The 23,876-nt window shown below is 39.8% G+C and overlaps 1 protein-coding gene across 1 annotated transcript in view; it reads right to left on the reverse strand.

Moving 5' to 3' along the window:
* The window catches only part of prdm6 (PR domain containing 6), a 183,434-nt gene that overhangs the window by 46,512 nt on the left and 113,046 nt on the right, over positions 1-23,876 (reverse strand). Inside the window, exons 2-3 of the mRNA XM_048593577.1 lie at positions 17,076-17,200; positions 9,009-9,345 (exon numbers count right to left, since the gene is read on the reverse strand). Coding sequence (XP_048449534.1) covers positions 9,009-9,345; positions 17,076-17,200 — 462 coding nt within the window. The remainder of the gene's footprint in view (positions 1-9,008; positions 9,346-17,075; positions 17,201-23,876) is intronic.

Genomic DNA, 23,876 nt, shown 5'->3' on the forward strand with positions numbered 1-23,876 from the left:
GCCCGAAACGTCAGCCTTCCTGCTCCTCTGATGCTGCTTGGCCTGCTGTGTTCGTCCAGCTCTACACCTTGTTATCTCAGATTCTCCAGCATCTGCAGTTCCTACTATCTCTATAGCAGAGTAAAGGTTTCTGGTTTCCTCCCATAGTCCAAAGATGTGCATGTTAGGTGGATTGGCCATGGTAAATGTGGGGTTACGGGGATAGGGTGGGGGTCTGGGTGGGATGCTCTTTGGATGGTCGATGTAGATTCGATGGGCTGAATGGCCTCTTTCTACACTGCAGGGATTCAATGATTCTATGAGAGCAATGGTTGTATTGGATGGGTACAGGATGATGTGGATAAGTTGGTGGGTGAGAGCAGGGAGAGTAGAAAGTGAGTTAATGAGTTTTGAAAGTGAGTTGCAACATTTTCTTGCAGTTAATCCTCAAAACAGAGTAGCTCCAAATGTGCATTTCCTCAAAGTTGGAGGAGGGTTGTTTTGGAGTCATTGGTGACCATAATGGCCGATTAAAGGGTCACCCTGATAATCACGAGTTAAGTGGATGGAAACCATGACATTCCATCTGTTTGCTCATGTCATGAACAGAGGTTCATTGATACCTGACCCCATAGGTTTCAGTCCAGCAGAGCTCCAGCAAGTCAGGAGGAGGAGGAAGAGGATAGGATGAGCTTCTGCTGACTGAATAAGGGCGGAAGTTGGCAGCCTTACAATCTGTCATGGGGGTCATTTGGAAAATAGTGGATAGTGCAGGGTACTTTGATTTAGGTCCAGAAAGTTGAGGGGAGAACAAAGGTCATACCAGGGAGGTTATTCCAAACATTCAAAGAGTCGAGGATGCTAATGGGAAGCTCAAGGATGAGAGAGGGGGTGTCAAGAATGATTTACGTAAGTGGTACCTCCCACAGTGCTAGGGAAAACTTGAGGTCCTCTGATAAGTGCTCATGGTGAATGAGCAGCTGAGTGGAACTTATCTGAGGGCAAAGTAAAGTGCTGAACTGAGCCTTGACCTGATCATTCCCTACATCTTTTCCCAGGTCACCCCAGGCAACAGACATGAGCGAGAATGGGAAAACAATGCATCTTATGAGGAGTGGATGCAGCAGCAGATGTCAGAGCAATGACGATGGGTCAGTTTGACCTTGCACCTCTGACAACTCCTCTGCTACTGTGGAGGGGTTGGCACAGTGTGGCTCAATGTCATGCTTTTGCTGCTGCTCTGCATCAACAGGGAGATGCTGGAAAGGGTCAAGCTGCACCAGATGCCAATCAAGGGGCAAGGGTGACAGTGAGCATTGGTGGATAGACAAACATTTTTAAAGTGAAATTAATCATATTAACAAGTGTGCTTCATCCAGACAGTGATGAAATATCTGTGCCACCTTAGAATTTTACATTTTCCTTTCTCTGTCACTGCACCTTGGTGCAGCTCCAACATCCGTAGTAGATGGGGAGGCAGCCGAACTGATATGTCATGTTGACCAATGATCCAATGATAATCTTGGTGGTCATCCTCTGGTTGTTCATGTTCTAGAGGGTTCTGTCCTGGTGCAGTCTACTGCTGGAGGTGATGGGTCACTGGCAGAGTGGAGATGGAGAGATATCCGTACCCTTGAGCCTTATCTAGAACATGCACCCGCTGAGGTGAACGTTTCTGCATCGGTGGAGGGTACAGGTCATGATGGTGCATCCTTTGAGGATTCTGAGTCATCATACTTGGCAGTGGTATTTGAGGTTGAGCTGCAACTGGAACTAAATGAAGAGTGCTTCCTCCTCTTAATGTAAGGACCTGCCAGGCAGAACAAAATGAATTAGTTAATTGGTTGCACCACCCCTTTTCTCAACAATGCTTATGTTTCATGCAAATGCCCTTAACGTCCATTTGGTAATAGCAGTCTGGGGGCATCCGCACTGGATTGCTGCAAGACTCCAAACTCCTCATTAATGTTTGTTCTGTCATGACCCTTCCTGGAAATTTCTGCAGCCTCTTCCTCAAACAGAATGAGGATTCTTACAACAGGTGACCCTCCTCCTGTCATATTGCACTCCCTCTGATCACAAGCCCTTCCCTCTGGCAGATAGACAGAATGATTGTGTACTATTCCAATTGTTATATAAATACTTTATAAGTTTGCTTATATATGACAGCTCCTGAACCCTCTCCAGTAAGTGTTAGAGGCCCATCCTGTTATGCCTCCATGGACCATGCACTTAAAATGAACTCCTGCTATTCCTAGAGTTTTCACAGAGAAATAAGAAACTGAGAATCTTGGAGCAGGAGTGTCCTTTTGGCCCTTTGAGCCTGTTCTGCCATTCAATACGATCATATTGATCATCCAACTCAGTACACTATCCCCGCATTTTCCCCATACCATTCGATCCCCTTAGCCCTAAAACTAGAAATAGTACTATAGTGATCTAGAAATATAGAGTCATACAGCACAGAAACAGATCCTTCGGTCTGACCAGTCCATGCCAAGCATAAACCCAAACTGAGCGAGTACCACCTGCATGCACTTGGCCCATATCTCTCCAAACATTTCTTATTCATGTACTCATCTAAATATCTTTTAAACATTGTAACTGTACCTGCATCCACCACTTCCTCTGGAAGTTCATTCCAAACACGAACCACTCTCTGCTTAAAAAAATTATCCCCATGCCTTTTTTAAATCTCTTTCCTCTCACCTTAAAAATATGCCCCCTAGTCTTGAAATCCCCCACCCTAGGAAAAAGACCTGCCATTCACCTTATCAATATCGCTTATGATTTTATAAACCTCTATAAGGTCACTGTCAGCCTTCTACGCTCCGGTGAAAAAAGTCCCAGCCTATCCAGCTTCTCCTCATAACGCCAACCTTCCTCACTGATCTGTGGTCACGACAATAAACATTTTACAATCAGTTATGGCAACGACAGCTCCTGAGCTCTGTTCAGTAAGAAACTTAAACTGCCATGCAGCCAGTAGAACATTCACAACATGAGATGGCTCCAATACATTCAATCTGAAAGTGCTAACCCGATATGGAGTTTCTGCAACCCAAACTCCTGCCCAACAGCCCTCTACATGTATACATTTATACTGCTTGATCCCTTTATGAGTGTCACTTTAAAGTGACTGCACAATGCCACTTACCTTTGTAGAGCACAGCAGATCATTCAGCCTTTTCTCGCATTGGACCCAGGCTCTTCTGTTGATTTCACTGGTGCTGACCTGTGCAGCAATCTGTACCCAGGCTACTTCTGCTGACATGGAACCTCCCATCTTTCCTGGATGGCGTAGAGAGAAACATGCAGCAAGATGTCACTGAACCACTTGTTGTCTGCATTTGGATAGGATAGTTTGATCAACAGGTGGCGAGGGGGGAGGGAAAAATTGCACTTCCCAAAAGACAACAAGTGTAATGCTCCTGGTTTGCGTGAAATTAATGCTTGTTGGCTGTCCTTTAAGTATAGCACCTAAATCTTTGAGCCCTGAAGTAATAGCATGGATGGGTAGCGGTGGGTGGGTGGGGGGGGGAAGCAGAATTAACTGATGGCTTCCTGGTCACCTTTGCCTCACAATTTATTGCACCCCTCACATGTACCTATCTGATTGGCTACCCAGTTGGAAGTGTCACTTACTTCCAGTCCAGCCACAATCAATGCGGCCACTGATGTGAGATTCTAGCCATTATCTTGTCGAGCATGTCAACTGATTTGGAAAGAACCACAAATAATAGCAATTGACAAAATTAATTCATACACAATTCTACATAGTAAAACATTCAAATAACAGGGAAAACAAATTAAAAATGAAATATTTGACAATGAGAAAAATATTGTTATGATCTGAGATTAATTTATTACTGGACAAGTTTAGATCCCAGTCATAAACCTGGTTTGATCGGTCACATTTTGATTTGTTTTGGTTTTAACAAAGTGGTTTCTCACCGAAACATAAGTATTGAATTCTACAGATTTTGCTTTAACAATAAAACTGATGTTTTTTTTAAACAGGGCGAAGATAAATAGAATAATCCAAATTATCTCCTACAAATTCAAAGAATTTAAACACACAGTAAAGGTATAATCCCATTAATTCTAAGCATTTAGTTTTAAATTAAAAAGAAAAAAAAAGATTTTGTATAGTACCCAAAATGCACCCTGGAATAGTTCCCAAAACATCACTTGAATAATACTCACACCAGAGTCCTTGCGCCTAACAGCCTGCTAGGTGTAAGTCATGTGTGATTTCAACTTTTAGATTGGAACTGTGATATCTTCTTCATGGAACTACCACACCTCTGTGCTTCACTGTACTCGACTTTAAGTGACCTCTTCAGGCCTTTTATCCTAACACTTCCGGTCTGAGACTAACATTAACTTTTCATCCACTTTATTTTGTCTATCTTTCCCTTCTCTGGAGCACTGCTGTGTACAGCCATCCTGTTTTAAGAATTTCACAGGACTGCTCCACTCCACAGTCAAAAGAAAATTAAAAGTCTCTGTCTCTCAGTTTTGGGTGGTATCACTAAGCTTAAAAAAACAAATTCTAGAACTCTCTAATAAACCTTTAAGGCTGGATTATTTACCATTCTGGGTCACAATCTAAAATTTTAAAAAAAATGTCTATTGGCACACAAAATCCATTCAAAACAAAAAGAAATTCATAAGATATGGGTTTCACTGGCTAGTACAACATTTATGCACATTCAATATGGCCCTTGAGAAACTGGTGGTGAGCCACTTTCTTGAACCACACAATCCATTAGTGTTGGTGCACCCACAATGTCGTTAGGGACGGAGTTCCTGGATTTTGACCCAGTGACACTGAAGGAACAGCGATATATTTCCAAGTTAGTATGGTGTCTGTCTTGAAGGGGAACTTGCAGATGGTGGTGTTCCCATGCATCTGCTGCCCTTGTCTTTCTAGGTAGTACAAGTCCTGAATTGGGAAGACACTGTACAAGCAGCTTTGGTGAGTTGCTTCAGGGCTTTTTTGTGGATTATACACATTGCTGGCACTAGAGGGAGTGAATGCTGAAGGTGATGGATGGGATGCCAATTAAGTGGGCTGCTTTGTCAGCAATGCTTGGGGCTATGCAGCTACAGGTCCTGCACCTAAGTAGAATTGGTGAAATAGTTATCATAAAGACTATGGGCAGAGGAATTGAAAGAGTTATGAAGGCCTTTTGAACATGTGGATGCAAATTTTACATTTGAGGAGTAGCTGCACTGGGAGTCAATGTCGGTCAAGAAACACATGGATAATAAGAGAACAGGATTTGATGTGAGATAACAAGGTGTAGAGTTGGATGAACACAGCAGGCCAAGCAGCATCAGAGGAGCAGGAAGGCTGACGTTTCGCGACCCTTCTTCAGAAATCAGCATTGGCAGTTCCTATCATCTTTGTAAGGATTTGATGTGAGTTAGAATACAGGAGGAAGAACTAGGATGAGCTCAGGTTTATGGAGGATGGAAAACAGAAGGCCAACTTGGAGTTCATTAGAATAGCTGAGTCTAGAGGTAATAAAGCTATGGATGAAGGTTTCAGGAGCAGATGGATGAAGATTTTCCAGAGTTGGAAGTAGGTGATTTTGGCATGGGAGAAGATGCATGTTTGTAAGTTGAACGCAAGTCAATTAGGAAGATCTTGGAGGTTAAAGTCACCTGTAAAGTATTTGATAGTTTTTTGTGTGTTCTTCGTACCTAATTTATCCCAGGACAATGCAGGGGTGATATTTGTCAACAATATTTCAGCAACTACAGGAGTTCTACAAACATGTACTCAGCCCAAGATTCGAGAATCTTCTTTATGCTATGTCAGTTTTTTAAAATCTTTAATTCTGCTCACAGAATTAAGCATTCCAGTGCAATTAATGTAGATCAGTGAACAGACTAACATGGTAAAGTGCAGATCATTTAAACTTCCTTTGTATATTGCACCACCTGCTATGAGCCTTTTTTCTCTTCCTCTTTCCTTTGCAAACAATGTGTCCTTCCATGTGTTATCTTTGCTCACTGACATGCTGCAAGCCAAGGGAAATGGTAGCTGTAGTGTCCCATGACCAGATGCAAAACCCTGAATAAAGAAACAAGACCTTTTCCAGCTGCAGCACCACTACCTGCAGATTTTACCAACGTTAAACATCAGTAGAAAACTCAAAAGAACAAACCCAGCAAGAACCAGCAGAAATCAATCAACCTAAAGTAGCTGATGTAGGGCCTCCTTCCTTCTGTTGAATACATGCTTAGTTTTGCAAGATTAAGAGAGGATGTTGGCTGGAGACTTGAGGTTAAAAATGGTAACTTTGCCATTGACCAGCATTATACATTGACTCACCCACCTTCTTTGCATAACTTAAGTACAGACGCTTAATGCAAAGCAAACTATAGTGTTATTGTGTAGATTCCAGACCAGACAAGCAGTGTACCTTTAAGACAGTTATACAACAGCACAACATCTGATGTTCCTGTGTAAAAGTACCCACCTCGTTTTTTGTCACTAAAGTCAATGTTGTGTGTTCAGTCTGTTATACGTATGTAATATACACCACAGACCCAGGCTATGTTGAAGTCTGTGATATTGCAGTAAATAGTTAGTATTATCTGTCTCAACAAGAACGTGATCTTTATCGTTTATGTTACGTGATCTAACATGTAGGAAAACATTCATAATAATTATGCTGGTAGTGGTGTTTAACCTAAGAAACCACTTTGAAAACATCCTCGCCAAACTGGTATCCAAGTTTAAAAATTATGAGGACACTACGTTTCCACTTTGTTGTGCTATTTACATGGCTCAACTTGAACATCAGGTTAATTTGAATTATTAGCACACAAATTAGCAGGATTAATCTCTCTCCCACTGCAAAATTTCAACCCCTAATATGTTTTTACAAATAAAATGGTTTTAAAATAAAATGAATTCCTCATAGAAATTCATTCGTGAAAATAATGCAGAATATGCAAGTCATTCTTTTTTTAAAATGACACACAGTGAGATTATTGTTTAAAGTTTGTATCAGTTCTGTGCAAAAGGCATAGAATTATAAATTTGCAAACACTGCACCTGTATTTCAGCTGTACAACCAACATAAAGAAGTAGGACTGACTACAGCTAATCTACACCAAAGATGACCTCAATGCTGAACTCATGAGAAACCATTTCATAGGAATTCTGGGAGCAATTAGGTTCATTAACTACCTAAATTAAGGGCTTCATATCTATTGAAGGTCTGCTCTGCAAAATTTGTCCCTGATGCAGGCATGCTTCCAGCTCAGGATTCTTCAGCTGATTCCGTAACTACCAAGTTCATGAAACATTTTTGTTTTAAAATTAAAAACCATTTGTGTAAAATCAGCACACCATGGGAATTTCCTCCAGCTCCAGAGTTCTACTCTATGCTCCTCCTACTCACCCTAATTTCTTAATCTGTCCCCACCCCTGGAACTCACCAGCTGCAGCCCAAAATAAATTTCTCTCCTGTAGTGAGCTGCCTGTGTGTTGTTCTGTTTGCATGTAGATTGTTCACATAACACCTTCCAGGCTCACACTAATTTTCATCTAATTGTGGGTAAGCCATTGTATATATTTCAGTCTTTTATTCCATAAACTTCACCTTCACCTCACAATTAAGACTTTCATGCACAAGTCACATATGGTGATTGCCTTCGTGTGTGAGCAGTTCCTTATTCACAGTAAAATACTGTGCAGCCACAGACTGCAGACAATCAGTGAGTGCCCTGAAGGTGAAACCAACTGTTTACATCATCTCAATTTGTAAATCCTTTGATATGTTTGAAGAATGTTGCATGGTTATTGGGCCAGGTGTTGAAAAATGTACCATTTCAATCTGCCGCGGTCGTCAGCTTTATTTTTAAAATAGTTAGACTTTAATCTCAGACTGATGTGTTCAAAAACTTCACAAAGGATATAGTCTTCCCAATCCATGCATGGGAGACGGGAAGTCTTGAAAAATAGTGGGGAGCTGCAGTTGGACAATTTCCTGTCACTGCCAGGGAAATTTCCTAGTGACAGGATCAGCTGCCAATCAAATGGAGTTGGCTACATAGGTAAATAATTTAATGCATTATCAAGAATAGTTTTGTTGGGCTGTTCATCCTGTAGCTGCCTAGGAAGCAATGGAATTGGGGTGGTGACAGGGATTGGCGGTGGCAGTGGCCAAAGAGGTATGCTGTGAAAGTCAGCCCATTGTCAGCTGTGGGTCACCAGGACAGTTCTGCTTGACCTCTTGGAATATTTATTTTTATACTTACCTGTCCAAACCCCATGATCGCTGAGCTGCCTCAGCGGTAGTCAACGCCCCCTCTCCCCAGTGGACCTGATGAGGTTTCAGAGATAACAAGGTGTAGAGCTAGATTAACACTTCTGAAGAAGGGTCTAGGCCTGAAATGTCAGCTTTCCTGCTCCTCTGATGCTGCTTGGCCTGCTGTGTTCATCCAGCTCTACACCTTGTTATCTCAGATTCTCCAGCATCTGCAGTTCCTACTATGTCTGAGGTTTCAGAGATGCTGGCTTTTACTCTTGAATTCGGAAATGGTATGTGGTAAATTGGCAAATGGAGGCTCGGAACCTACTGTTCAGCAATTAATGTCTTGAAAAACAGAGAAAAATTGAGCCAAGGGAGACAACAAATCTTTTTTGGAAATAACATGTTTGCTTGCATTCTTCATTTAAGTTATTAAACAATTGTCTGATCTTCCAAAAGTGCAAAAGCAAAATGATGAAATTTAAGCTATCAGTTATTTTCAATTGCATAGTATTTTCATCTTAGAAACAGACCAACCAGCTCAACAGGCTTATAATGATATTTGTACCCCAAACAAGTCTCCTGTTTCCCCTCCTAATCCCACACTGCCAGCATACCGTTCTCCTCCTATCTTTCCCATGTCCTTATCTCATTTCCTCTTAAAAGCATCTACACTATTCACCTCAACTATCCCCTGTGGTAGCGAGTTCCACATTCTCGCCAGCCTCCCTTGTCTGTGTTCGATTCTGTTACCTGTCAGGGTTCTGTGGACACACATGCATCTGCAGAAGAATCCGCTGGGTAAAGGTCTTAAAGCACTGTCCACATTTCCATAGATGCCAGTCACTGAATTCTCCACTTAAATGACTGGTTGAAGTTGGACTTGCCAGTACTCGTTGGTTTTTCGTATTCATGTGGTTAGCTATGGAGTCATGTGGCCCAGGCTTGTCACATAGTGACTTGCTGCATGATGTCTGTGGAAACCTCAGTGAACGGTACACACCCGTGGGTGGCATTTTGCCAGTTTTGTTGAACGACTGTAACGTCTCATGCCTGGTCATTACATCGACAAGAGATGATGGGACATTCACTAGGGAATAAAAAAGAAAAAAGAACCTGTGTTTAAAAGAGATGAAACTTATAATTCGAGCACTGAGGCGTGGCAATCCCAAACAATTGTGAATATCGTATTAACCAAACTTTACCCAAAAACATTCTGTTTAGCTCTCTCAATGCCTGGAAGAGGGTTTGCTTTTCCTTTGTACTAGAGAAATACACCCCTATTTTTGTGGTTTGCCAGCATCAGGCTGGTGTTGTGCTGGAAGGAAGGAATTAATTTGCTCATTTTGTTCCAATGTACATATCACTAAGAAAATTGAAATCAAGCAGCAAGAAAGAACCATCCAGTTGTAATTTACCTGCTGCTCAGTTCCAAGATAATAGATTGAAAAAATAGACGGGCAAGGCTCTGGCCATTTTTTAAAAAAATTGATAAAATGGAGAAAAAATAAAAATATATTTTGTATTACTGACAGTTGCACTTTACGAATGCATGCACGCTGACAGGAGATATATCTAATTAATCTTATAACCAAAAATTGAAACTTTATTCTGAAGTAACTTGTGCTTGGAGTTTTCCTTAATAAAGATGAACTTTAGATAAATATCAGAACCATTATCTGGCTTGGAAAACATGAGACCCTGTGTTTTAAATAAGGCTATGGATAGGCGTAGTCATAATGAGATTAACTTGCTTAATTTATGAATAAAATTTGGCATTTCTTTTACCATCATTCCAAAACCACAGAGCAGTTATGTATGAAGTGGAGTCCATTAAGCCCATATTTATTAATCCAGCTAGAAAAATCCTCAATTTCCCCCAACTCACCATTTTGTAAATTAAGTCAGAGTTTTGTCTTCGCTACTTGTATTTGGAGTTCTATTCCTTATGTTGATGATATTTTTCATGATGAAGAATTTCTTGACATCAATCCTAAATATCTTATATTAGTCTGACACTATGCTTCTTCATCTAACTCTTGCAGAGCTAATTGAAAAAAATAGGTTGAATTTATCTTTTCCATACAATACTCTTCTAAATTTTGCATGTACTTCCTTCCCACGTTGAAAAGCTTAACATTGAGAATTTTCTTGGAGGTTTTCCATCTCCACTGTCAAGTCAGCGAAAACTTCATTTACACCAAAATGTTGCAGTGTATAGTCAGCCCACTTAGACCCCAACTCAGAGAGGTCATTGACCATAAGCAACCTCATCTGACCAATGATCAGTATTCATTCACTTTCCAAGCTAAAGCACCTCATAAATTGGTAGAGGGAAAAAATCATTTAATGTTAATTGTGCACTAACACTTTGGTGAAAATTTTGTTTATTGGTATTGTTGTAAACAATTAAAATATAACAATATTTCCAATTTTTAAGTTGCCTTCAAAGTGTTTGGGCAGTAGTTGTTGTCAATGCAATATTATGCATTGCTGTTGTTCTTTGATTGGCAATCCTTTAATAATGGGACGGGTGGAAGTCTTGAGGGAAATATTGGTGGGGACAGTTATGCATGTAGGATGGGTGTGTTTTGTGAGAGGGGAGAACTGAGATGAGGGGAAAACGATGGAGAGGTTGGGGAAGAGATTGTGGCATGGTTGAGGTGAATTGTTGGTTGATTAAAAATTACCAAAGAACTCTAGCTGCTGTCTACTGCTGGTGACCTCCTACTTTGTTACCATCCTCACTGTTATCAGGATCTTCCTCATTATTGGCATGACATTTTCATTCCGCGCAGAATTTTGTCCCTTTTACACAATAAAAGTGCTCAATAATGGCTCACTACAACGTCAAACATTCTCCCCATGACATATTCAGAAAGTCTCTAGACTTATCGAGTCAGTGGAATCTTTCAGAGAATCCTTTAACTGATTAGATCACAGGGCTGAGGGAGGGGGTGGGTCATGAACCCCATTGGGGGAATGTAACTTTGCTGTGACTCTCTAACATAGTTTCACGATTGGCATTCAGAGTCTGGAGATCCCAACCAATTACAGAGTGCAGGGTCTATAACGATGGCTAAAGATAGGATTTCTACTTAAAGCAGTTCCAGCAGTAGTCAGAATGATTGCATTCAGATTGATTCCCAAGGTTTCTGCAATCACAAGAATGGAAGTGAAAAGTGAGACAGCTACCCCTCTCCTTTCAACCCTGATTCTCTTTTTTGTGAGTCATGTTGCAGTGAAAGAGGCCCCTGTTGCTGGCACCCTCACCAGATTTTGCAGCATGCACGTGCATGGGTGAAAAGTCTGCCTGCCTCCTCATTATCAAAAGGGCATCCTTAAGAGAGATCCTGGGCCATCACAAGAATTCTGTTTTGTAAATGCTCACCAAGTTTCAACAAAATTCAAAACCTAACAGCCGACATGAATTCTCCTGAAGGCCTGGAAAATGGTCCCATAACCATTTTTGCTAAATTTAAGAAATCGTGAACTTTCTTCTTAGTAACTCAGGGAAGGTGTTCTCAATGCACCTGATACCAAACCTGATAATAACTAAATTCCTGTAATTTTGGGCATAATTATGGCACACACAATCACAGTGCAGTGGATTAATCAGGATTTATGCTCTCAATTGCATTTAGTTCTGATAAAGTTTAACGCTGAAAAGTTTATATAGATGTATCTGGATGGTAATCGTGGCTAGTTCAGAGTTCTTAGTAGATGAGTCAAATTTTAGCATAGGCACACATGAAATGTTTGAATTTGTTTGGTTTATATGATATCCCTATCTTTAAACCCAGGAGTTGTTCGTAATAAATAAGTTTAATTTACTGGAGAAGTTTTGTACCTAACAAAAGAGAATGCGAGGGAGCTGAAGATGTGGCTCACTCTAGCTGTAGTTTTTTTTGGCAACCACTGTTCCCTCAGGAAAAGGAGGGTCATATCACTGAAATGGTCTAGTCGATGCTTTTGGACAATGCTAAGAACCGCAGCCCGACAAAGCACAAAAGTAATGGTTGGAATCTAATGTAGAAGCTCATGGAAGGAAACACAGTGTAGTTGAGATGCAATTTTGAACCATTTAATATGGCTGCACTGTAAACTGAAAATGGAAATGTTTATTACATAACAGTGGGACATAGACAGTCAAGGAGCATCAGCAACATTGTCTAACATGATCAATAATGGAGACTGGACCAGGTGGAAGGCACTGTAAACAATGCAAAATACACAGAGATGCTTCAACACCTTTTTCAATCCTGTCAAGTATTAGAAGTGACTCAACATAAATGGAATCGAGTATTTCAGCATAGAAATTTTAAACAGCAGTGACACTCGCTACATGAAATCAATACAAGCCGGATCTTGCTGGAGATACCTTGTCAGGAAAGAAAAAAATCTAAATTATACAATTACACATTTAACATCTGAATCATCAGACACACAGTCAGAGTCTGTTAACTCCCTGGAATACGTTGAATCCCTGGCCTGTCTGACTTGAATACCATTAATTTGAGAAGATTCGATATCTAAAGTTTAAATTCAATCTCATTCAAAGAAGTGTTTAACTTTATTATCTTGCAAAATTATAAAAGAATTGACAAAATCAAATCCTTTCTTTGTCAGCTGCACAGAAACTATTAAGAACATGAAATCAATGATTGGACCACACACATTGAACAATGAAAACAGGAATACGATAAAGCAATTCTAAATTATAGCTTATATCCTCTAAGTTAACTATAGACTATCTAAATCGTTAACTGTACTAAAAACAGTTTTATGCTGGAAACAACAGAATAGTGAGCACATCTTAGGTCAGCTCTAATGAATTAAATCCAATATCACTGATGATATCATGATTGGTCAATCAGGCAGTTATAGATGATTCCGGGCCAGATTTTCATGCCTTCATCCATGTCTAAATGGAAGTGAACAAGATTTTTAAAAAGATGGGTAAGCCCAGAATCCAGGTTCCCACTCCAATTCCTATGATATGGCCTTTTAAAAGCGGGTGTTGGATTATGCAGTGAGTGGCCAGCCTGTATGCAATATTTCCATTCTTTATGACTGCATTGCAGCTGGTGGACATTTAAGGATTTTCATACAGTAGGACCTGTTTTGGAGGTACCTTAGAGGGTTCATGAACTATGCAGGAGTATCCATCTGGAATCAGGAACCTCTCCATGGATAAGTTTAAAAGCTGTTCATAACATATGTTATAATGTAATGGTGTATTCTACATTCACATAACCATTAGAACCAATAGTAAGGCATTTTGCCCATTAAGTCTGTTCCACCAATCAGATTATAGCTGACATGACTGATGTTTTAGCTCTACGTTTCTATCTGCTAGCCCACTCTCCATCCATTGCCCTCCTATGCCATTAGTTTTAACTCCCATGGAGATTAAAAATCTAGCAAGCCCAGCCTTGAATATATTGAATCACCCAGTCTCCAATGCTCTCAATGGAACAGAGTTTGGAAAAACTAAACCAAAAGAAAGAAAATAATCGTCATCTCTGCCTTATTTTGAAGTTGTGCTGCTGTTTCCCCAGAAAGGGAAACATTCTCTCAGCATCTGCACTGTCAAGCCCCCTCAGAAACCTATATGTTTCTATAAGATCATCTCTCATTTTCCCAAACTCCAAATGGATATAGGCCCAAGGTGCTCAACCTTTTCTCATAAAACAGACTTTTATCCATGGAATCAGCCTAGCAAATCTTTTTGAACCGCTATCAATCCAAGTAGATCAGTTCTTAATTAAGTTAAGTATTAAAATTAGAATTAGGTTCATCGTCACATGTACTCACATGAGTGCAGTGAAAAGTTTATAAAGTCACCACTTACGCTGTCATCTAAGGCACAAAGATACTTTGTTACAAGATCTTAGGAATAAATTAGAAAACAAAAGAAATAAAAAAGTTCAGCATTGTAGTCTTTTGTGCCATCTTGGGTACCTTGGTACAATTCTTATAAATAAGTTAAAAAAATAAAGAAATAAGAAGCTCAGCATAACAGTCCTTCAAGCAGAATGCGCCAGATCTTGTCTCCAGACTGCTCTGGGCCTCGCCTTAATTATAGAGGATTGCTTAAAAATGGTAGGTGACCTTTAAATTGGCCAACACTGTATATGTTCAAAAGTCTCCAAAGGTATAGGAATGTATCATCAAATGGATAAAGTGTTCTTCTACATTGAACACTATTGATATTCAGCTTTGGCTGTGCCAATTTTTCTCTGTCTTTTAGTCTTTTCTTTGATACTTCTCAGACATCTGTTCCCTTGCTTCTTTTTCACAGTTCCCTCCAATCTGTGCCAGTCCAATGAGCTTCTGCTCTTTTTATGACTGGGCAAAAAATTTGGCAGATAGAATGTATTATGGGAAAATATGAGGTGATACACTTTAGCAGAAAGAAAAGAGAGGAGCTGGATATTATTTAAATGCAGAAATCTACAGCTCAGAGAGATTTAGGAGTTCTCCTGCAATAGATGTTCAGCAGGTAATATGGAATGATATGCTGACCTTTACTTCAAAAGTCCAGCTAAAACAAGGTACTAGTCATATCAAACCTGATATACTGTGAACAGTTTTGGCCCTTTTATCTAAGGAAAGATATACTGACTTTGAATGCAGTCCAGAGAAAGTTCACTAGAGTGATGCGGGGTATGGAGGACCTATCTTATGAGGTAAGCCTGAGTAAGTTGGGCAATTCAGGAGAATGAGAGGTGACCTTATTAAAACATATAACATTGTTAAAGCACCCAACAGGGTTGTGTGGGAGAGTTTAGGACTAGAGGACACAATCTCAAAGTATGGGGTTGCCCATTTGAGACAGAGATGAGGAATAATTTCTTCTCTCAGAGGGTAGCGAATTTGCGGAATTCTTTACCATAGAGGGCTGAAGAGTCTGTGTTGTTAAGTATATTCAAGGCTGAGACAGACAGATTTTTAATCAGTAAGAGAATTAAGTATTATGGAGAAAAGGCAGGAAAATGGAGTTGAGGGACATTAGATCCACTATGATTTAATGAATAGCAGAGTAGATCCAATAGGCTAAATAACCCTCTACTGCTCCTATCTCTTATGGCCTTATAGCATGCCGTTTCATAATCCCAAAGGGTGTTTTTTTTAACCTCCAAAAGGACAGAATATAACATTTTCCTCAGCTTTCATCTGTCACAGACTCTCACCTCCACACACTCCCTATGCCCCATCCATGCCAACCCATGCAGCCCAATTCTGTCTGCCCATTCACCGTGGCTACTCATATCCATGTGCCAACTTAATGATTACATCCATCCACCACCTTTTTCCCTTTAACCTTCCATATCAACTCATTACATATCCAAAAGTCCACATATCGAAGAAAAATTATATATCTATTACTTGAAGTTCTATGTTGCAGAGGACAGCACTTTCATTCATATGAACATTTTGACACACGCTGACACAGACTGCATTCTTCAAAACACATTTTGAAACTGAGATAGTAGGAACTGCAGATGCTGGAGAATCCGAGACCACAAGGTGCAGAGCTGGATGAACACAGCAGGCCAAGCAGCATCATAGGAGCATCTAGGCAGTTTCGGGCCTAGACTTGTTGGCACTTCTTGACGGGCCACCACTTGTTGACAATTCTTGACAATTTGACATATCTTGACATTTTTTGACAGGTCAAGGCCTCTTGGCACTTCAGTACATTTATTGGAAGGTCTTAATAGATCTTGACATGACTTCCCCCACGGACCCATGACTCCCATCTCCAAAAAGGATACCCAACATGCCCTCCCCAACTCCAAAAGGATCCTTAACCTTCACTCCCAAAGCGATTGGCTCATACTTGCAGGGATACCTGAGCTCCTCGAATGGGGAAATCTGAAAGAACTGCACTGCAAACATATCTTCTGTTACCTGGTCTAATCTCAAAACTCCAGGTTCCAGACACCAGGGATTCTAACATCTAATTTCATTGGGAGATGCTGTTCATTCAAATGGCCAGCTGCCTCCGTTCCCACAGCCATAAAAATAAGAAAGGCTGGGTTCAGAGGTAGCACTAAGGACTCCTGACCTTATTGCTGCAACGATAATGCTCTATATCATGATGAAAATCAGGGCCCTAGTCTCTTATGTTCCTTACTGCAAGCTATCTAACTGCAGAGAAATCAAGTTTCACAATCAGCTCATTCTCTTTACCTGAACTCCACTTATTTTCAAGTAAGTTGGCATTCCAAGGTAGCACAACATGGCTACAGTCCTACCCAAAATACTCAACAGGAGAGAGAAGCCAGCTTACTGCTCAATGTTGACAAGATGAAATGTTGCAGTTGGGTCTTCCTATGATATTGCATTACAAGATTCAGAATGTTAAACAGCTCAGTTATCTATAAACCATTTAGTGTTGCAGTTTCTCTTTTGCACACTTGTTAAAGTTTAGAACACTTATTTGCATAAAGAAAACATGATAGCAACTCATTATCAGCAAATACTTGAACAGAATTGTTTACAAAGCTAGACAACTCTTAGAACGACACCATGACCATCAAATTTCAATTCTACATTTCTCAACTGTAATATTTAGTCCAGATGCCCTGAACTTTATCAGGGTCATGAAGTAAAAAACAGCACAGTATGATTTTAAGTTGATTTGACCTGTTTGGGAAAAAACAAAGCCTTGACAAGAAGAGATCAGCCTAAGCTCCACCCATTAAACACATTCAAAGCCAGATGGAGAGTCTGTTAGCATTTAGAGTATGGCAGTGAAAGGGATACATTCCATGTTCAAATTATTTTAAAACCACGAAAAGAAATACTTACAATTGTCATCTTGTGCAATGCACTGAAAGGGAATCCCAAAGAATGAGGTGTAGCTATCATTGTACCAGACCAAAAGCTCCATTCCTCTGGGAATGTCATCACAAGCTCTGTAAAATATGCATGACCTGACAAACAGCAAAAAAAAATACACTGATTAAACTTACAAATAAAATTATTTCAATTTTGCTACTTACTTAAAAAATGACACTTGGCTTTCATGGAGTTAGTGCCCCAGTACCGTATTACAGAGGACACAGTCTGTCTTCCATAAAACATATGACTACAATCAAATCAAGTGAGGTGTGAAGAAAAATCTTGTTTTTTCATAAACAGTGAAGTTTGAAAAGCAGATCAGTTAGGATCACATATTCTTACAAGCAGGGAAGTAGTGTGTGTGAAATACAAAACATGGAAGTAAAATATATCATTTTAAAATAGGAAAATTTACGCAAGAGATATTTTTAACATATAAAATGGCTTTGAAATTCATTTTGAAATAAAGCAAACATTCCTCTTATGTTGCAATAGTACTGTCCATTTATCTGAGTCAGAAAGTCAAGGTTCTAAGTTTCACCTGTGCTGGAATAGTATCATACCAATCTGAACAGGTTGATCAAATTGTTGTTAAAATATTTACAAGCTCACAATTACTAAATAATGCCTGTCTTCATAAGTAGTTTTATTTTATTGCTACAGATGGTGACCAGAAGAATTCTTAATCAACTATATATTCTGCATCAAAAATGCTATTACATTAGCAACTTAATTCAGAAAGTATTGCTAATATGGAAAATGAAAAATTCACCATCTCCAAGAGGAGGAAACATTTATTGCACCATTACAGGCAAGAGTGCCCAGTCCAAATATTCTACTGATTCTATTTCTGGAACTTTGGACTGGGGCTAGAGAAGCAGAAAACTAATGGGTAAAAGTCTCATTCAATCACATTTCTGTGCCCTCTAATGATAACATCCTTACTGTGAACCCTCTGAGATCAGTAAGCCCTGCACAGACCCAGTGACCAAACACAGGATTTTCTGGGTCCCTGTGATGCAGCTTCTTTCCAGACAACTTGTTGAAAAACTCTTTTGGCTTGAAACTGGGAGCAAGTGAAGGAGAAATTTCACATGTTTGGCTGAAATAAATATGATGTCTCATATGAACCATATGATGTCTCATCTCTTTGCCCAGGTTGAACAAGCTGATGACTCTTACTCAAGGCTGTTATACATTAAGAATGCACTGTCCTTGACTAAGTCATACCGCGAAGATTTGCAGGTGCCTATATAATTTGTTCTTTGCCTAGAACCACAGACAACAGAGAATCCATCTGCCCAATTCCCTCTAATAGTGAGATATGCACATGTCAACATATTCTGTCATTGCCAAGTGACTCTTGGCAACAGCATCATGAAGATCAATACAAATAAATAAGAGAATCTCTTTTGCAGCTGCAAAAATTCCATCTGTGTTGTTTTTACTGGGTATTCTGTTATTCTGTTTGACTGGGATTTAGCACGCCAAGCAGACTGCATTTCGTGCATCTATGAATATCTGATACAAACTGTCACATGGCTGATCCTTCTCTTTGTAAAGGCCTGTAAACCTTTCTTAAATCTTTCTCCAGTTTCACAGGTTCTAATAAGGTCTATACATTTCAAATGACTGTCAATTTGCTGGCGGGGATGGGGATATGTTTTTGACAAATTTCATTTTTTGCTTTAACGTCTTCCAACAGAAACATTGCAAGACAGTTCAAAGTTCCGTATGTAAGAGGAACCATGTTAGACATAAAATGTATAGTTTTAGCTGAAAGGACAGGGCTATTTTAAAGCAATGGGTGGTCTCATAGTCTCTTAGTAAGATTACAAAACTATAAGCATACACTGTTTCTTACAAGTTTCAGGCTCCGCACAAATCACTGCATGCTGAAGTACATCAAAGGCATTTTTTCCTCTCGACTAATATTTCCTTGGCTGACATGTATTTAGTATTGTGTTTGGATGACTCATAAAGATAACTGCATGATGTCCTGTCTCTGTTGTAGTGGAACTTGTGCCAATGAATATTATTGTCAGCACAAAATAAAAACAAAGTGTTAGGGATGGGGTGGTCGAGATCGTCAATCAATCTTAAAAATTCTTTGAAGAAGGTTCCATTAGGACATCAGAAATCAAAAACATATGGAATTCAAACCAGCTGACTCATACTAGAAGTAGATGTTTACGCATAACATAAGTGTTTCACCATTATTGTACTCCTATACACTGTCAGCAGTTCTCCTTTTTCCCTTCTCCATAAATCAAATTTAAAAGCTTCATGTAGGAAAATATTCTTTCTCAACTACCCCACAAAAGGCTCAACTGCAGCAGGTAAAAATATCTGCTGAATAGTTCCACACAAGTTATTTTTAATATTTCGACCTACAAGCAAAGGATGTAACACTTTAACTCTATACCATGTAGATCTGAGCTAGAGCTGTGAAGCTCCTAAGTTAGAGCCACACTCTGTGTGCTGAGTCATTTGTTGTTAGCCAGAGGCACAGTAAGGGAAATACAGCGCACATTACTAATGCAAACCGCAGGAAAAGTAATCAGTTATCATTCCTACTTCTGGTTGCTACTCACCACTGCTGCCTGAAAGATTCAACTGTGATGTCTCATCTCTTTGCCTAGGTTGAACAACCTGATGACTCTTACTGTCAAGGCTGTTACATTAAAAATGCACTTGTGTGATGTATTAAAGACAATTAAAACTCACTAAACCACAATCAGTAAAGAGTTCATTAACAAATAGGATCCCTTCATTTTTTTTTTCTGTAAGGAAGTCCTGAAGTAAATAAGCATCAGTCAGACACTTAACTGGCCAGTTGCACCTTCTATAATTAGGATACTGGGAGTGGTTGCTATAGATTCAGAACGGTAGAGGATTGGCAGTCTATAAGACTTTTCTGCTGCAGGAAGCATGGGAAAAACAGGGAATAAAATATGTAACTATTAAAGAAAAGTCAGCAGCATGCTTACATCTGGTTTAATTCTAATCCTCAGCAAGGATGATTTTTTTCAAACAAGTACAATTTATTTCTGAGAGATGCTAAGATATCAGCATCTCACCTGGTTGATAAATTCATATAAGGATTGACAAGGATTAACCTGGTTATACAGATGAGGAATTAAGCCAATTAAACATTTGCCCCTTCAGTTGAATGTAAATTATTTTATGGAATGATTTATCCCTTAACCAATATCACTGAAACAGATTACCATTTACACATTAGTTTTTGGGATCTTGCCATGCATAAATTGTCTACCTTTACTTGTCCACATTATCAAAGTGACAACATTTTAATAGTATTTAATTTATCGTGAAGCAATTGTTGATATCCTGAAGACATGAAAACTGCTACATAAACAATAATGTAAAAATTACTTCTTTTGTTTCTAAGTTAATGGTTTGTCTACATTTGCTAGCAAAGAAATTCAAAATTTGAAAGAGGATTCCACCAACACAAGGCTGAAGAAAATAGGTTAAATAGTATCTTGTTGCTTGTTTGCAGGTTAAAAAGAAACAAAAATATGAAAACAGGAGATGTAAAATAGTTTGAGTCTTTAATTCCCAGTCATTAACCACAATACTTTAGAATAATAACATAGCAATAAAATAATTACTTCTAACTGAGTATCTTTAGATTTGACACATTAATGCTTGCCTCAGTATAATCCTGCATGTGGCCATTTTGCTTTAAATGGCTAATGAGGACAATGACCATTCTGCTGGACATGCTAGTAACTCAAGCTTTAGAGATAGGTCTGGAGAGCATTTTTTTGGTTCAGGAGATCAATATTTCTCAATAACTTATAAGCCAAAGTGGCATTGGCTCTGTATTGCTAGTACAGTATCTTTTAAATGCAGAGTCAAAAACTGAGTGATGGAATATAAAGTCACTCAAAGCTGTAACATAAAAGAACTTCCAAATATATCGAGTGATACTTCCATGAAACCTTGGGCTGAATCCTCCTGAACAATGCAGGCTTTAGCAGGCGAGATGTTGAGCAAGTCCCTTTTCAACATTAATTTTGAGATGATATTCTTATTAGTGTGCGGCGTGGGACCGATTAGCCTATTATCACTCAACATCACCCTCATTACTACCTAATCTCGCTTCATAATATGTCATTTCCCATTCTCCCACCTGCCGGATAAAAAACCAGACACCAAGAATTCCTGAAATGAAAGTCAGAGGGGTACGTAGTGACTCCAGCTCACTATTTGCTCTTCTGTATGTCCATCTTGTCACGTTGCGGCTGAACAGGACATTGGTGAGGCCGCTGTTAGAACACTATGCACAACTCTTGTGGCCCTTCTATAGGAAGGATGTTATTAAACTTGAGAGGGTGCAGAAAAGATTTACAAGATGTTGCCAGGATTGGGGAGGTTTGAGTTGTAGGGAGAGGCTGAATAGATTGCAGCTTTTTTTCCTGGAGCTTTGGAGAATGAGGGTTGACCTTACAGAGGTAAATAAAATCATGAGGGGTATGGATAGGGTGAATAGCCAAGGTCTTTTTTCCTCGGGTGGGGGAGTCCAAATCTAGAAGGCAAAGGTTTAAGGTGAGAGGGGAAAGATTCAGAAAGGACCATAGGGGACACTTTTTCACACAGAGGGTGGTGCGTGTATGGAATGAGTTGTCAGAGGAGGTGGATACATTATTACATTTAAAAGGCACCTGGATGAGTTTCGAGGGATGTGGGCCAAATGCTGGCAAATGGGACTAGGTCAAATTGGGATGTCTGGTTGGCACTGATCAGTTGGACCAAGGGGTCTGTTTCTGTGCTGTATGACTCGATGACTCCATGACTTAGGAGTGCTCCAGCTCCTATTATTGCAATGCTGATGCAAGGACACTTTATACTCAAGGACAGTCAGCCAACTCATGGATTGGCCCAAGCTGCATGTCAGGGCTGTTCATTCACTCACTGCCCAGCAGGACTTACATTCCTCCACAATCCCTCAATTTCTAAATGCAGCATTTGGTAAATGACTGTGATCACCGGGAGTGGGCAGAGTCAATGTCTGCTTGCTGGTCAAGAACACAGGTTCGACTTGTGAGTCCAGGAGGCCATTCAAGTTGCAATTGCTTCAGTCATGCACTTGCAGAGTACAGATTTAAGTAATTTGCAATCATTAAATTGTACATGGGAAATATAGGTAGTGTGCAACTTGTGGGGTACAAATGCTGGTCATAAGCAATGTTGACCACATCAGTAGGGATAGGGGGAGGCGATGACCTAGTGTTATTGTTGCTAGACTATTAATCTAAAGACCCAGGTAATGTTCAAATCCTACCATAGCAGATGATAGTATTTGAATTCAATATTAATCTGGAAATAAGAGTTTAATGATGACCACAAAACCATTACTGATCATCAAGAAAACCCATCTTTTTCACTAATGTCCTTGAGGGAAGGAAATCTGCCATCCTTACATGGTCTGGCCTACATGTGACTCCAGACCCACAGCAATGTGGTTGACTCTTGACTGCCCTCTGGGCAATGATCCAGCCTGTGACGCTCACATCCCATGAACAAATTTTTAAACAGTCCTTGCAGATTGTTGATCAATGCCTTTGTGAATTGGTCAAAGAAAGAGGCTCCTGTGGGCCAAAATGCACGGAGCCAGTGCAAAAGCTCATTTCTGAACTGGGATAGATCTGATTCCCTCTGAACTTGAACTGAAGCTGTCGTGAGAAGTGTTGGTTTGTGGTGATGTGCTGCTAGGGGCACAGTGACAGGCATCCCAGATTGCCAGAGTTTGCCCGGATAAATGGCTGGGATATGAAAGATGGACAGGTGGAATATCCAGGTGGTGGTGAGTACTCCTACCTGTGCGGAATGGGAGCATTGGCCTAGCATCGGATAAAAGGGGTGTTATAGAGGTATGGTATATGGGTAATGAGGTGAGTTTGGAACAATCATGTAAGAATGTTCGTTTGGCCTTGCGAAGAGAAACTTTTCATGAAACTCAGAAATGACACTTTGCTGATTTTGGTGAGATTTGGTCATTTGTTGTTGACATAAATGTAATCAAGACTGATTATTGCCCTGACTGTGCTTGTTGGCAGAGCAGAGGCTTGTGAAATAACCCCTCAGAAATCTGTTAACACCAAGACTACTACAAGCAAATCTTTGCACAACCATTTCCACTGAAGCAAGACCATTATGTTTAACATCATGGGATCAATTTTGTGAAACTCTGCTGTACCTAAGCATGGGTCAGAAATAGAGTTCTACGGCTATAAGCTCAATTACATAACTTTGATCCCCACCATCAAGGTTCTGTGTTTGATGGCAGGACTTTGTAGAATTACACCTCATGGATTACTGATCCTAAATAGTAGATTCATCTAATAACATAAACTTATCTCTAAAACTGTGTCTGAGTTCACTGACAGAATGAATCCCTCTGTGCAATGTTTGACCATTAAGTAAAGATGGTAGTTGAGGGATAATGTAAAAAACCTACTGAAGTAATCAACACAATATATTTTGTTTTCCACACTAGAAATTCTACTCCCACAGTGAAGCAAGTGAAACACTGTCCAAGGATCACTTGTGCAAAGTAAATGTCCATACAATCCTTCTGTCATAGAATAAAAGGACAGAGAAAGATTCTAAGATAGTAGGAACTGCAGATGCTGGAGAATCCGAGACAACAAGGTGCAGAGCTGGATGAACACAGCAGGCCAAGCAGCATCATAGGAGCAGAAAGGCTGACGTTTCGGGCCTAGACCCGAAACGTCAGCC

This window comes from Rhincodon typus, chromosome 3, assembly GCF_021869965.1.
Source record: "Rhincodon typus isolate 14 chromosome 3, sRhiTyp1.1, whole genome shotgun sequence".
Taxonomy (NCBI): Eukaryota; Metazoa; Chordata; class Chondrichthyes; order Orectolobiformes; family Rhincodontidae; genus Rhincodon; species Rhincodon typus.